We start from the raw sequence: 15,977 nt of genomic DNA, 5'->3' as shown, positions 1-15,977 counted from the left end.
TTCAAGAACGTTTTCCCGTCATGGCCTCGAGAGCAGCCTCCTGCACCTGACTTGGATGGAATCCAACCCACCTTCTAGTCGCCTCCCCCAACTCCTCCTCCTTACCATCTCCTCCGAAAGGGCTTTCACCATCATCTTGCCCATCTTTCTGTTCATGGTGCGGGAGATGACCGCCCTCCACTTCTTTCCCAGCTTCTTGCCACTCCCGCCCTTGCCATTTTCTTCAGTGATAGGAATTTTGGAGTCATCCTCAGGGATCTGTGAAGAGGCACGAAGGGGTCTGGGGTGAGAAGGCTGCTGGGGAGTGTTCCAGGGGTCGCGGGGACACGTGACAGGATGCAAACAGCCAGCAGGGAAGGCCGGGTCAGAAGATCGGCCGAGGGGCCGAGCACCCAAAGGACGGAGAGAGATGCAGAGAGCGGACCGCAAGTTGAGAGGCAGCTTGACGGGGGTGCTCAATCTATGGGGTTCTGAGGCAGTGAATTTTGAGGTTTTGGGGGAGATCAGAGCCAGCTTAACTCTCCCCAACCAAACAATAAAATGCACTCGGACGTTTCTCATTTTGTGAGCCCTCTGCAGGCCAAACGTAACTGAATAGGCCAATAATCATAGTAACAATGATGGCATTTACTGAGCACTTTGTACCGAGCAAAGAAGGCAGTGAGAAGCAGTGTTGCCTAATGGGTAGACCATGGGCCTGGGAGACAGAAGGATCTGAGTTCTAATCTTGGCTCCTCCACTTGTCTGTGTCACCTTGGGCAAATCTCTGTGCCTCAGTTACCTCATCTGTAAAATATGAGCCCTTTGTGGGACAGACTGCATCCAACTTGATTACCCTGTCTCTAACCCCAGCACTTAGTACAGTGCCTGGCACATAGTAAGCACTTAAATACCATATAAAAGGGCCTTTGGACTTTCCAGCTGAAATGTGACGCACTAAGATCCAGGGAATTCCACTTCGGGGTGACACTGACAATACTTTGGACTGACTGGATTAAATAATAAAAAGGGAATGGGATCAGGAGACCCAGGTTCTACTCCTAGTTCCATCACCTGCCTGCTGTGTGATCTTGAGCAAGTTACTTAACTTCTCTGTGCCTCAGTTTCCTCATCTGTACATTGGAGACAAAATATCTGCCCTCTCTTACTCAGACTGTGAACCTATGGGGGACTGTGTCCAATATGATGATCTTAAAGCTACCCTAGCATTTAACACAGTGCTCAGTACAAAGTGCTTAGCAAATGCCATCATTGTTACTAGGATTATTGGCCCATTCAGTTATGTTTGGCTGCAAAGAGCAGGAGTTCTAGAGAACTGAGTATGGAATTGGGGGACCTGCCAGGAACTCGGGGTTCAGCAGGGACAGAGTTCTCTCTAAATCTTCAGCAAGGGACTCCTGTCCCAGCCCTGTCCCATCCCACCCTTCCACCCCTGGTTTTCAGTAGTCTGCCTCGCCTCAGGGGAGGTCTTCTGCGAGCTTAAGGGCAACGATGGGCATCTGTAATTTAATTTATTTGTATTGGGGAGGTCCTCTGTGAGCTTAAAGGCAACGGTGGACATCTGTAATTTAATTTATTTGTATTGATGTCTGTCTCCTCCCCTCTAGACTGTGAGTTTGTAGTGGGCAGAGATTGTCTCTCTTTACTGCTTAATTGTACTTTCCAAGGGCTTAGTTCAGTGCTTTGCACACAGTAAGCGCTTAATAAATACCATTGAATAAATGAATGAGTGTGATTAGACAGGCATGTCATGTGACCCCACTAGCTCCTTGTGGTTAAGGATCCAGTCTACAAACTATTGCTCACTCCCAAGCACTTTGTACAGGACTCTGCAATCAATCAGTAGTATTTACTGAATGCTTACAATGTGCTGAGCACTGTTCTAAGAGTTTGGGAGAGTATAATACAACAGAATTAGCAGACATGTTCCTTACCCATAATAAACTTACAGTGTGCTCAATAAATACCCCTAATTGATTGATTTGTGGAAGCTTGAGAAGCAGCGTGGCTCAGTGGAAAGAGCACGGGCTTGGGAGTCAGAGGTCATGAGTTCGAATCCCAGCTCTGCCACTTGTTAGCTGTGTGACCATGGGCAAGTCACTTAACTTCTCTGTACCTCAGTTACCTCATCTGTAAAATGGGGATTAAGACTGTGAGCCCTTTGTGGGACAACCTGATTCCCCTGTGTCTACCCCAGCGCTTAGAACAGTGCTCTGCACATAGTAAGCGCTTAACAAATACCAACATTATTATCAGAGGTCTCTAAGCCTCAAAAGAATCAGAGCATCATGGCCTAGTGGAAAGAATATGGGCCTGGGAGTCCAAAGAACCTGGGTTCTAATCCCAGTTCTTCCACTTGTCTGCTCTGTGACCCTGGGCACGTCACTTTATTTCTCTGTGCCTCACTTACCTCATCTGGGGATTAAGATTGAACTCCATGTGGGACAAGGACTCTGTGTCCAACCTTGTATTTTAGAACAGTGCTTGGCACATAGTATGTACTTAACAAATACCATTAATTAAAAAAAAGTGAGCATGTCCTGCTGTTGATAGCAAGGGGATGTTCATATGGGCAAAGATAGTGTTTCCCTGGAACCAACCACACATCCCAGGTTTTCAAGGACTCACGTTCTCCTCCAGGTTAAATTCCTTCTCACTCACTACAGGTGAAGTGGGCTTGGATTTGGCAAAATCCTTGAAACTGCTGGAGCGCTGAAGTGAAAGCTGGAAGAAACAGAGGAGACAAGGTGAACTTGATCAGTAAATCCAGAAATCCAAGGAGCTACTCTTGGCCCTGCTAGACTGTAAGTGGCGAATGTATCTACAGATTCCTCCAGACGCTTAGTACAGCGTTCTGCACAAAGTAAGTGCTCAATAAATAGGATTGATTGGCTGAAAGCTACAGCATGGGGTTGTTTCCTGAAGTTGCTCCTTCCTCCCCTGACACAGATCCGGTACTTCATTCATTCATTGAATCGTATTCTTTGAGCACCAATTGTGTGCAGAGCACTTTACTAAGTTTTGAACCATGCATCCTCCCAGCCTTCTTGCACTTGGATTCACACCCTTTATTCAGCCCTCCCAAAGAGCATGGGCTTTGGAGTCAGGGCTCATGAGTTCGAATCCCAGCTCTGCCACTTGTCGGCTGTGTGACTGTGGGCAAGTCACTTAACTTCTCTGGGCCTCAGTTCCCTCATCTGTAAAATGGGGATTAAGACTGTGAGCCCCACGAGGGACAACCTGATTCCCCTATGTCTACCCCAGCGCTTAGAACAGTGCTCGGCACATAGTAAGCGCTTAACAAATACCAACATTATTATTATTATTATTATTATATATCTGTAATTTATTTATACTAACGTCTGTTTCCCCCGGAAGATCTAAGCTCACTTTGGGCAGGAAATGTGTCTAGCAATTCTGTTATATTGTACCCACCCAAGCACTAGTATAGTGCTCTGCATACAGTAAGCACTCAAAAAATACAATTGACTGATCTTTTTTTGAAAAAATTCACTAGAGGTAGGATCAGATGACCTCCTCCCCGCAGGCCAGGCAAATTCCCAGAATGCCAAGCCCTGACTGGAGGTACCAGAGGGAGACGTTACAGGCAGGCTACAGGCTGCTTCCCACTACCTCCCTGGAAAGTGCCCCAAATTCAGCTAATCCCCCCAGGCAAATATCCAAATGCCCCCAGAGCAGCCAATCATTCGTTCGTTCATTCAATAGTCGGTCTCCTTCGCTGGCGCCTCCTCCCCCTCCCATCCTTTAACTGTTGGAGTTCCTCAAGGGTCAGTTCTTGGCCCTCTTCTGTTCTCCATTTACACTCACTCCTTCGGTGAACTCATCCGCTCTCACGGCTTTGACTACCATCTCTACACAGATGACACGCAGATCTACATCTCCGCCCCTGTCCCCTCCCCCTCCCTTCAGGCTCGCATCTCCTCCCGCCTCCGGGACGTCTCCACCTGGATGTCGGCCCGCCGCCTAAAACTCAACATGACTGAGACTGAGCTCCTCATCTTCCCTCCCAAACCCGGTCCTCTCCCAGACTTCCCTATCACCGTGGATGGCACGACCATCCTTCCCGTCTCTCGGGCCCGCAATCTAGGTGTCATCCTTGACTCGTCTCTCTCGTTCACCCCACGCATCCTATCCGTTACCGAGACCTGCCGGTTTCACCTCTACGATATCGCCAAGATCCGCCCTTTCCTCTCCACCCAAACGGCTACCTTACTGCTACGGGCTCTCGTTATATCCCGGCTAGACTACTGTGTCGGCCTTCTCTCTGATCTCCCTTCCTCCTCTCTCGCCCCGCTCCGGTCTATTCTTCACTCCGCTGCCCGGCTCATCTTCCTGTAGAAATGATCTGGGCATGTCACTCCCCTTCTTAAACAACTCCAGTGGTTGCCTATCGACCTCCACTCCAAACAAAAACTCCTCACTCTAGGCTTCGAGGCTCTACATCACCTTCCCCCTTCCTACCTCTCCTCCCTTCTCTCTACCACCCACCCCGCACGCTCCGCTCCTCCGCCGCCCACCTCCTCACCGTCCTTCGGTCTCACCTATCCCGCCGTCGACCCCCGGGCCACGTCCTCCCGCGGTCCCGGAACGCCCTCCCTCCTCACCTCCGCCAAACTGATTCTCTTCCCCTCTTCAAAACCCTACTTAAAACTCACCTCCTCCAAGAGGCCTTCCCAGACTGAGCTCCTCTTCTCCCTCTACTCCCTCTACCACCCCCACCTTCACCTCTCCGCAGCTTAACCCTCTTTTCCCCCCATTTCCCTCTGCTCCTCCCCCTCTCCCTTCCCATCCCCTCAGCACTGTACTCGTCCGCTAAATTGTATATATTTTCATTACCCTATTTATTTTGTTAATGAAATGTACATCGCCTCGATTCTATTTAGTCGCCATTGTTTTTACGAGATGTTCTTCCCCTCGACTCTACTTATTGCCACTGTTCTTGTCTGTCTGTCTCCCCTGATTAGACCGTAAGCCCGTCAAACGGCAGGCACTGTCTCTGTTGCCGACTTGTTCATTCGAAGCGCTTAGTACAGTGCTCTGCACATAGTAAGCGCTCAATAAATACTATTGAATGAATGAATGAATAGTATTTTTGGAGCACTTACTATGTGTAGAGCACTGTGCTAAGCGCTTGGAATGTACAATTCCGCAACAGATAGAGACAATCCCTGCCCAATGACGGGCTCACAGTCTAATAGGGGGAGACAGACAGCAAAGCAAAACAGAACAAAACAAAAACAACACAACGTTATCATGATAAATAGAATCAAGGGGATGTACACCTCAAGCAGCGTGGCTCCGTGGAAAGAGCATGGGCTTTGGAGTCAGAGTTCATGGGTTCGAATCCCGGCTCGGCCACTTGTCAGCTGTGTGACTTTGGGCAAGTCACTTAACTTCTCTGTGCCTCAGTTACCTCATCTGTAAAATGGGGATTAAGACTGTGAGCCCCACGTGGGACAACCTGATTCCCCTGTGTCTACCCCAGCGCTTAGAACAGTGCTTGGCACATAGTAAGCGCTTAACAAATACAAATACTAACATTATTAGAATAAATAGGGTAATAAATAATATATTCAAGTGAGGACATTGCTGAAGGGAGGGGAAAGGGAAGAGCAGATGGTGGGGAGGGGAGGGGGAGCAGAGGGGAAGGGGGTTCAGCTGAGGGGAGGTGAAGGGGAAAGAGGGAGGAGCAGAGGGTGGAGGGGGAGCAGAGGAAAAAGGGGGAGAACTCAGTCTGGGAAGGCTTCTTGGAGGAGGTCACAGTTGAGGAGGGCAAGATGCTCAGCTCAGGGGTCACTCTCCTGCATAATGAGAGTCTGTGATCTGCACACAGTAAGCGCTCAATAAATACGATTGAATAATTGGAGTCAGACAGGACCAGTGCAATGACTCATGCCATCCAGGTAGCCATTGGGTGGGCCGGTAGCCAAGGTGCGGGAATGGCAAGGAGCAGAGACCTAAGCTACAAAGCCTACCAGCTCTTCAGGGATCCTGCCATCTACTTCCTGCCACTCCAATTATATCTAAGGGCAGTGGGGGTTTTTTGTTTTTTCTTAAATGAAATTTGTTAAGCATTTACTACGTGCCAGGCCCTGTACTAAGCACTGGGTAGATACAAGCTAATCAGGGTAGTCACAGCCCGTGTCCTATCTGGGGCTCAGTCATAATCCCCATTTTTCAGATGAGGGAACTGAGGTGCAGAGAAGTGAAGTCTGGAATTGTCCCTGGTTTAGGGAAAGGAAAAGCCCCTGAAGTCAGGAGAAAGGGTGGGAATATCCAAAGCCCCATAAGGACCAATAGAAATAGGTGAGATCTTCCCAACACAGCGTAGGTGTCATGAGATGATGGGGGCAGGATTTCCTGGAAGGGAGCAGTGTGGTCTAGTAGAAAGAGCATGGGGCTGGGAGTCAGAAGAGCTGGGCTCTAATCTTGGTTCTGCCAGCTACCTTCTAGGTGACCATGGGCAAGTCATTTTAACTTCTCTGTGTCTCAGTTCCCTCATCTGCAAAATGTGAATTCAATACCTGTTCTCCCTCCTCATTGTGGGCAAGGAATGTGTCTGTTTATTGTTAAATTGTACTCTTCCAAGTGCTTAATACAGTGCTTTGCACACAGTAAATGCTCAATGAATACCATTGAACGACTGAATTCTTGGACTGTGAGTCATCTGTGGGACCTGATTATAATAATAATAATAATGATAATGATGATGATGTCATTTGTTAAATGCTTACTATGTACAAAGCACTGTTCTAAGGACTGGGGAGGATACATGGTGATCAGGTTGTCCCACATGGGGCTCACCTTTTTGAGGGCGTATTTGTTAAGCGCTTACTCTGAGCGAAGCAGTGTTCCAAGCGCTGGGAGGGGGGAATACAAGGTGATCAGGTTGTCCCACATAGGGCTCACAGTCTTAATCCCCATTTTACAGATGGGGTAACTGAGGCCCAGAGAAGTGAAGTGACTTGCCCGAAGTCACACAGCTGACAAGTGGCTGAGGTGGGATTTGAACCCACGACCTCTGACTCCCAACCCTGGGCTCTTTCCACTGAGCCACGCTGCTTCTCTTGTATCTACCTCAGTGCTTAGTTCAGTGTGTGACATTTAGTAAGCGATTAACAAAAACCACAATTATTATTATTAGGGCGCTTCCTCTCCCTCTGCCAGGGATCTGAATTTAGTACCCTCTGGCTAACATCTAGCACTTGACCTCGCCACCTGCAGAAAATCTTTATTAAATCAGACTTCCAAGTTGCGTAAGACTTTTGGATGATGTGGCCAAGAGAGTTGGAGAGGAAAGGATGAAGTGAACATATGAAGAAAGGCAATCATATTCTTTAAAAGTGAGAATTGTGAGCTGCAGTGAAATGTGCTTCTTGGGCTGAGTTGGGGATAGGAGAGTGGAAAAGCAGAACGCTTCCTGGAAAGACTGGAAGAGGGCTAGGAGACGATGAAACAGGCAGGCAGAAAATCCCATCAGCAGCACAGTGAATCCCCCTCAGGGTCGCCCCTGGAGAGTTTCCAGTACTCTACCAGTCTCAACTACAAGAGGGAGAGTCAAGCAGAAGCCTATCCATTCCATTCCTAGCTCGGGCAGTGGCTCTGCTACAAGTCAAAATTCCCCTGTGCTGGGCAGCGGCGTCATGGGAGAGAGTGGAGGGTGGAGACTCAAATTTACTGCGTGGAAGGAAACAAGGGTAAACCACTTCCATATTTTTACCAAGAAAACGTTACGGAAACACTACGAGAACGATTGCAGATGGAGGCGGGGCGTCCTGGGAGAGATGTGTCCACACCGTCGCTCTGGGTGGGAGGCGACTCAACAGCGTAAGACAATCACAGTGAAAACTGCATTTTAAAATACTAAATGATGGAAGTTTCTGCCTGGTCTGGTCCTTCTCAAATAATCAATCTAGACCGTAAACTCATTATGGGCAGGGAACATGTCTACCAACTCTGTTAAATTGTACTCTCTCAAGTGCTTAGTACAGTGCTGTGCATGCAGTAAGCACTCAATAAGTACCATCGATTAATTGAAGCAATAATATTTCTTGAGCTCCTCCTGCTTACCTGTGGCCAGCCCTGACTCTTGCTCAGGAGCCCTTTTGCCTGCCTCCTAGTTGTCTTTCTGGCTGCCTTCCTGGTTGCCCGCTGGACCAACCCGACTTTGCCTGCTTGGACCTCCGCCTCCGTGCTTGCGTCCGTCGGCCTGTTCATTCATTGAGTGGTATTTATTGAGCTCTTTCTGTGCATGAAGTACTGTACTAAACACTTGGAAGAGAACAATACAGCAGACACATTCCCTGCCCCCAATGAGCTTACTCTAGACTGTTCTCACTCTGTTCTTACACCCGGCGGCCTCTACTTCACCCTCCTCTTCTTGTTAGAGTGTAAGTTCTTTGAAGGCAGGGATTAAGTCTGTTTATTGTATTCTCCCAAACACTTCTAACAGCACTCTGCAGGCAGTAAGTGCTCAATTCATTCATTCAATAGTATTTATTGAGGGCTTACTACGTGCAGAGTACTGTACTAAATGCTTGGAATGTACAATTCGGCAACAGATAGAGGCAATCCCTGCCCAATGACGGGCTCACGGTCTAAAAATACTATTGAGTGCCTGATTAGGGCACTCTCTGCTATGGCTCACGAAGCTCTCCCTCAACCTGATTAGCTTCTATCTACCCCAGCGCTCAGCACAGTATCTGGCACATAGTAAGTACTTACCAACTACTACTGCAGCAAGTTTTACTTCAACAACTTAAAATGATGCTGAACTCCATGACCACCTATCCCGGCAAAAAGCTCACATTAGCTAGGAATGAGGGGGGTTTTCTATCTAGCTACCAGTATCCGGAGAAAATAAATAGCTAATAGAGCTATAAAGTCGCTTAAGACATCAACCGATCAGAATTAAGTTCGTGCTAATTAACCTGATGGCAACTAATATAACTCAACTGACTTAACACCCAGAGCCGCAGACTCGTTGTTTTCTTGATTGATGAGTCATTTTGGACTCAGATTAGTGGAAGTGCCCTTCACCTAATTTTCAAAAACCAGGTTTTGAGAATCTCCAATCACAGAGTTCTGGCTTGCCAAGTAGTTGCAAGGTTTCAAAGCGGATATAGCAGCTTGCTGTGGTTAGAGAGTCTAAAGGTTGTCTTGGTAGAAAGTCAAGACATCTTGAGATCTTTTACCAAAAGTGGACTCTCTAGAAGTAAGTCCACTTTTGGTAAAAGATCTCAAGATGTCTTGAGGATTTACTGATATTCTCCTTCAATAATGTTGGTATTTGTTAAGCGCTTACTATGTGCAGAGCACTGCTCTAAGTGCTGGGGGAGATACAGGGTCATCAGGTTGTCCCACGTGGGGCTCACACACTTTTAATCCCTATTTTACAGATGAGGGAACTGAGGCCCAGAGAAGTGAAGTGACTTGCCCACAGTCACACAGCTGACAAGTGGCAGAGCCGAGAGTCGAACTCATGACCTCTGACTCCGAAGCCCAGGCTCTTTCCACTGAGCCACGCTGCTTCCCTGCTGGTACACTATGAAAAATTACATTTTAACCAAAAGCTTTTATAGTTTGGTCTCTTTTATAGCATAGCAGCCACATCTCAGACCTGTTTCTGATCTTCTCTCCACCCCTTTCTCTTTCTTTCCCCTCCCATCCTCTTCTTCATCTCTCTCCGGTAGCTAGAGCCATCCAGTTCTGCCTCCCTCTATCCCTCACCCTCTTGCTTCGGAAGTCTGCCATCTCTGCAGAATCTCTGCCCTGTGGCACTTATGTATATATCTGTAATCTATTTAGGTATATTAATGTGAGAAATAGAGAAGTGGCATGGCCTAGTGGAAAGAGCACAGGCTTGGGAGTCAGAGGACGTGGGTTCTAATCCCGGCTCCGCCACTTATCAGCTGTGATATTCTGAGCAAGTCACAACTTCTCTGTGCCTCAGTTACCTCACCTGTAAAATGGGGATTAAGACTGTGAGCCCCACGTGGGACAACCTGATTACCTTGTATCTCCCCCAGTGCTTAGAACAGTGCTTGGCACATAGTAAGCCCTTAACAAATACCATCATTATTATTATTACTATTAATGTCCATCTCCCCCTCTAGACCGTGAGCTCATTGTAGTCAGGGAATGTGTCACTGTATCGTACTCTCCCAAGTGCTTAGTACTGTGCTTTGCATACAGTAAGTTCTCAATAAATACAATTGAGGGAATAGAGTTCTCTCAAGTCCGCAACCTTGGTGTCATCCTTGACTCAGCTCTCTCATTCACCCCCCACATCCAATCCGTCACCAATGCCTGCCGGTCTCACCTTTACAATATCGCCAAGATCTGCCCTTTCCTCTCCATCCAAATGGCTAATTGGTACAGGCTCTCATAATATCCCGGCTGGATTATTGTGTCAGCCTTCTCTCTGATCTCCCTTCCTCCTGTCCCTCGCCGCTCCAGTCTATTCTTCATTCCGCTGCCCGGCTCATCTTCCTGCAGAAACGCTCTGGGCATGTCACTCCCCTCCTTAAAATCCTCCAGGGGTTGTCTATAAACCTCTGCACCAAACAAAAACTTCTCACTCTGGGTTTCAAGGCTCTCCATCACCTTGCCCCCTCCTACCTCTCCTCCCTTCTCTCTTTCTACTGCCCACCCCGCACGTTCCGCTCCTCTGCCGCCCACCTCCTCACCGTCCCCGTTCACGCCTATCCGCCGTCGATCCCTGGCCCACGTCCTCCCGCTGTCCTGGAACGCCCTCCCTCCTCACCTCCGCCAAACTAACTCTCTTCCCCTCTTCAAAGCCCTACTGAGAGCTCACCTCCTCCAAGAGGCCTTCCCAGACTGAGCTTCCCCTTTTTCCTCTGCTCCCTCTGCTGCCTCTCTGCCCACTCTTCACCTCCCCTCAGCTAAGCCCCCTTTCCCCCCTTTCCCTCTGCTCCTCCCCCTCTCCCTTCCCCTCCCCTCAGCACTGTGCTCATTTGTATATATTTTTATTACCCTATTTATTTGTTAATGAGGTGTACATCTCTTTGATTCTATTTATTGCTATTAAGTTGTCTTGTTTTTGTCCGTCTGTCTCCCCCGATTAGACTGTGAGCCCGTCAATGGGCAGGGATTGTCTCTATCTGTTGCCAAATTGTACATTCCAAGCTCTTAGTACAGTGCTCTGCACATAGTAAGGTCTCAATAAATACTTCTGAATGAATGAATGGAGGTGAAAGAGGGAACTGAGAGGGGTTGATTGTTATCACTGTGGTAATAATCATAATAGTAATAACGGTATTTCATTCATTCACTGGTATTTACTGAACACTTACTGTGTACAGAGCACTGTACTAAGCACTTGAGAGAGTACAATACAACAATAGTCACATTCCCTGCTCTCAACAATGGAACACCTTCCTTCCTCAAATCTGACTATTCCTCTCCCCCTCTTCAAAGCCTTATTGAAGGCACATCTCCTCCAAGAGGCCTTCCCTGCCTAAGCCCCGCTTTTCCTCACCTCCCACTCCCTTCTGCGTCATCCTGACTTGCTCCCTTTGCTCTTCCCTCTCCCAACCCCACACCACTCGAGTATATATCTTTATTCTGTTAATGAGATGTACATCCCCTTGATTCTATTTATCGTGATAATGTTTTCTTGTTTTTGTTTTGTTCTGTTTTTCTTTGCTGTCTGTCTCCCCCTATTAGACTGTGAGCCCGTCATTGGGCAGGGATTGTCTCTATCTGTTGCCGAATTGTCCATTCCAAGCGCTTAGTACAGTGCTCTGCACATAGTAAGCTCTCAATAAATACTATTGAATGAATATCTTTCATTATATTTATCTGTACTGTTGTCTGTTTCCCCCACACTAGACTGTAAACTCGCATTTGTTAAGAGGGTGGTCATGTATTTAATCCCTGTTTTATAGGTGAGGAAACTGAGGCGCAGTGAAGTGACATGCCCAAGCTCACACAGTAGGTAAGCGGCAGAATCAGGATTAGAACCCATTCCTCTGGCTCTAAGGCCTGGGCTCTTTCCACCAGGCCACGTTGGCAGTGACTGTGTCTGGCTCCACTCCATCCCACGCTTAGAGCCAAATGGGGCCAAGGCCACAAGAAAGTCTGAGGCTGAGGAAGGGGTGAGGAGAAAGCTGCCTTTTTTGTGAGACTAGTAATCTAAGGGATGGACTTTCCTCTCATTGCTTCCTTTTCCCCATCATTAATATACTCCTCTCGATGTTCCTAACCCCGGCTCATTCCCGGGCTCGATTTTCCTAATCTAAGAGATGGCTAGCTCCCGAAAGGTGGGGAGGTCTTCCCAGATCTGGGGGTGCAGGGGTGTGGCACCCTGAAAGATGTCATTTCTGTGAGAAGCAACTAAGTGTAGTGGATAGAGCCCCAGCCTGATATTCAGAAGGTCATGGGTTTTAATACCAGCTCCTCCACCTGTCTGCTGTGTGACCTCGGACAAGTTACTTGACTTCTCTGTGCTTCAGTTACCTCATCTGTCACACGGGGATTGAGATTGTGAGCCATATGTGGCTAAGCACTTAGTACAGTGCTCTGTACAGAGTAAGTGCTCAATAAATGCGATTGAATGTGAGACAGGGACTGTGTCCTAACCCAATTTGCTTGCATCCACCCCAGCACTTAGTACAGTGCCTGGCACATAGTAAGCATTTAAATACCACAATTATTATTATTGTTATTCTACTTCCAGTGACTCCAGCGAAATCAGACTAGCCTCTGCTCAGGGTCCAGAACCCCTAAAATGCACCAGTTGAGGGGAACTTGCAAATTCCCTAAATCTGTCCACAACGGCACCTGGTCTCTGCTCTGACCCTTTGCCCATTTCGAAAGCTTTTGCTAGAAGTCAGGTCACAGCCAAGCACCCCCCGACCTCCCTGCCCCAGTTGCTCTGGATGACCCCTGAGCTTGCTGCGTTTTCCCCCAGGTTTTAGAGCCAGGCATTGCCGAGAATAGCGGATGTGGGTTTAGTGGGTAAAGCTTGTGTCTGCTTATTGTTGTAGCTGCACTCCCCCGAGCACTTAGTAAAGTGCTCAATAAATGAGATCGACTGACTGAGGACCTGGGTTCTAATCCCGGCTCTGCCGCTTGCTTGCTGTGTGAACTTGGGCAAGTCATTCGACTGCTCTGCGCCTCCGTTTCCTCAACTACAATACTCGTTCTCCCTTCAGCTTAGACCGTGAGCTCCATGTGGGACAGGGACTGTTGTATCCAGCCTGATTAACTTGTATCTGACCCAGTGTTCTAGAGCAGTGCTTGAAACAAAACACTTTAAAAATACTATGAAGAACAAAGACCGACAAGGGTAAGAAGCAGAGTACAGAGGCCAGTCTCGGCTCCCCTATCATGGCACTGAACCATAGAGTTAGGAGAAGTTATTAATCAATCATTTGTATTAAGTGCACTGTGTGCAGGGAAGTGTACTAAGCACTTGGGAGGGTGCAACAGCGGCGGTAGACATGTTCCCTGCCCACAACAAGTTTACGGTCTACAGGGGGAAACAGATGTTAATATAAATGGTTTCATTGCCCTGACAGGGAGGAAACCAAATTGCCCATTTTCCCCAGATATAGTTTTCCTAAAGCATTAAAAAATCTAAGCATGAAATTCTCCCATCCTTTCCATATAACACGTCTAAAAAAACCAAGAGACTGTCAGCTGCACCAGGGAAACCAGACACTCATCCAAAAACACAGTGGCAGCACAGAATTAAACACTGTCAAAGAATTATTTTGCTTAGGCAGCAAGCAGACCAGTGTCACAGGGATGAACAATGAAGAAGAAAACCAAATCAAGATGGCCAGCGCATTCGTTGAGAGACTGTCAGACGGAATGTGCTGGCAGAGAATTAGGTACCAGACCAAACTAAAGGTTTACAAAGCTGAAGTGCTGGTCAACTTTTGCTAAGGCTGTGCAATATGGACCACACACACACAAAGAGTCATATTCTCTGAGCCGTTCTTGCAGCATCACTCACGGGCTCAAATCAACGGCAAACGGCAAGGCGGATTCACAGAAAAATGAAGTTCTGGAATGGAGGCAGACTAGTGACATCGAAACTACGTTCCCCCCAGTAAAATTACACTGGGTGGGAAGATAGGATAACTAAACAGCTGCCCTAAGGTCAGCTGAAATTGAGAAACCAAAAGCAAGAAAGAGGAAGTGTTTTAAGGGAATTGGTAAAAACTGATCCTCAGACAATGCTGCACTCCAGCTCAGAGTGACATCGCACATGACCATAGGTCAAATGGTAGTTATTTACTGACTTTAAGAAAGGAGTGGACCTTTTTGAAGTTATTTACTGACTTTAAGAAAGAGTGGATCATTTTGAACAGAAGTTTCATAAAGATCGAGAGACAAGGAAGCAAAAATGAAGGCACCAGCAGCACAGTGTGAGCACAGTGTGACCGGTACCTCGTGAACAGGTGAATTACACTTTCAGTGACACCCTAAGAGGACAAAGGCCAGCTACATGTAACATGTCCGGTCATCCCATGTTATATGGGAGAGCCTGAATTTCAATCTCAACCATCCGAAAGGCGACTGTCTCACGGCGCCGCTTCCAGCCAACTAGCATTCATTCAATCATATTTATTGAGCTCTTACTGTGTGCAAAGCACCGTACTAAGTGCTTGAACTAGTAGTTGCGGTGGTGGTCACTGAGGACCCACTGTATGCAAAGGTGTAGCGGGAACAATGTTGACAGCAGAAGGTCTGTAGAGAGGGAGGACACATCTCTTTTTTTAAAAATGGTATTTGTTTCGCACTTACTTTGTGCCAGGCGCTGTTCTAAGCACTGAGGTAGATAAAAAGTAATCAGATCAGACAGTCTCTGTCCCACATGGGGCTAACAGTCCTAATCCCCATTTTCCAGATGAGGTAATTGAGACACAGAGAAATGAAGCGACCTACCCGAGTTACCACAATGGACAAACGGCAGAGCCGAGATTAGAACCCATATCCTTCTGATTCCCAGGCCCACGCTCTAACCACTAGGCCACTTTGCTTCTCTTGCCACTGAGCTCACTGCTGCTGCGGTAACCACCACCTTGGCCATCCTGCATCCTGGAGGTTTGTGCGCCAGCCAGAACCACGTTCCAGGGTAGCTACCGTGGAAATCTTTAGAGAGCGGCCTGAGGTAACCCAGAACAAGCAGTGCCTGGTGGAATTTGCATATTGGATGAGTTTTTGTGGGGAAATTCCAAGGCCACGATCCACTTTTTCCCTCGTCATTTCCTTTTCTACTCATCTCAGATACCCCCGGTAGATGATTATTTCAAGTATGCAATCAAAGCTATTTAGTGAGCGCTCACTCGGTGCCCTGAACTAGTCATCTAGGAGAGTGCAATAGAATAGACATGCTCCTACCCTCAAGAAGTTGACAATTTAGCAGGCGAAAGATGTTAAAATTAGTAGGTAGGGGAAAGAAACGGGATTTAGAGATATTTACATGAAAGTCACTTGCTAGTTTTTTTGAGGGGTTAGAATGGTCTTTTTTTCTAGACTGAAAGCTACTTCTCGTCAGAGAACGTGCCTATGAACTCTGTTGTATTGTACTCTCCCAAATGCTTACAGTGCAGACAGTAAGTGCTCAATAAATACCACTGTTTGATTGATTCCATTTCACAACCACCCCATGTGCTACTGGCCACATGGAGACCAGAAGAAAAAGTGTGGATGGATCTGAGTACCGGGGACTCAGATCAGGAGCCTGTCCTGCTGATAGTTAGGACTCCCTATCGTTCCCCATAAACTTACATCCCAGGAAAGTGCTTAGTACGGTGTCCTGCACACAGTAAGCGCTCAATAAATACTATCGATTCATCGATTGAAAGGCTCAGCCACGTACTGGCCTATCCGTTGCGGGAGAGGCAGCGAGTTGCAGCAACAAGGAGCCAACGGTAGTAGGACTGTTTATTGAACACAGTGTAATGTAGTAAGCACTTAGG

The 15,977-nt window shown here is 47.5% G+C and overlaps 1 protein-coding gene across 1 annotated transcript in view; it reads right to left on the bottom strand.

Moving 5' to 3' along the window:
- SASH3 (SAM and SH3 domain containing 3) overlaps positions 1-15,085 on the bottom strand; it is a 28,827-nt gene extending 13,742 nt beyond the window's left edge. Inside the window, exons 1-4 of the mRNA XM_029067898.1 lie at positions 15,056-15,085; positions 14,443-14,477; positions 2,629-2,752; positions 106-258 (exon numbers count right to left, since the gene is read on the bottom strand). Coding sequence (XP_028923731.1) covers positions 106-258; positions 2,629-2,752; positions 14,443-14,477; positions 15,056-15,085 — 342 coding nt within the window. The remainder of the gene's footprint in view (positions 1-105; positions 259-2,628; positions 2,753-14,442; positions 14,478-15,055) is intronic.
- Positions 15,086-15,977: the final 892 nt, after the last annotated feature.

Source organism: Ornithorhynchus anatinus, chromosome 6 (assembly GCF_004115215.2).
Source record: "Ornithorhynchus anatinus isolate Pmale09 chromosome 6, mOrnAna1.pri.v4, whole genome shotgun sequence".
Classification (NCBI taxonomy): Eukaryota; Metazoa; Chordata; class Mammalia; order Monotremata; family Ornithorhynchidae; genus Ornithorhynchus; species Ornithorhynchus anatinus.
This window is presented reverse-complemented; position numbering and strand designations above follow the sequence as displayed.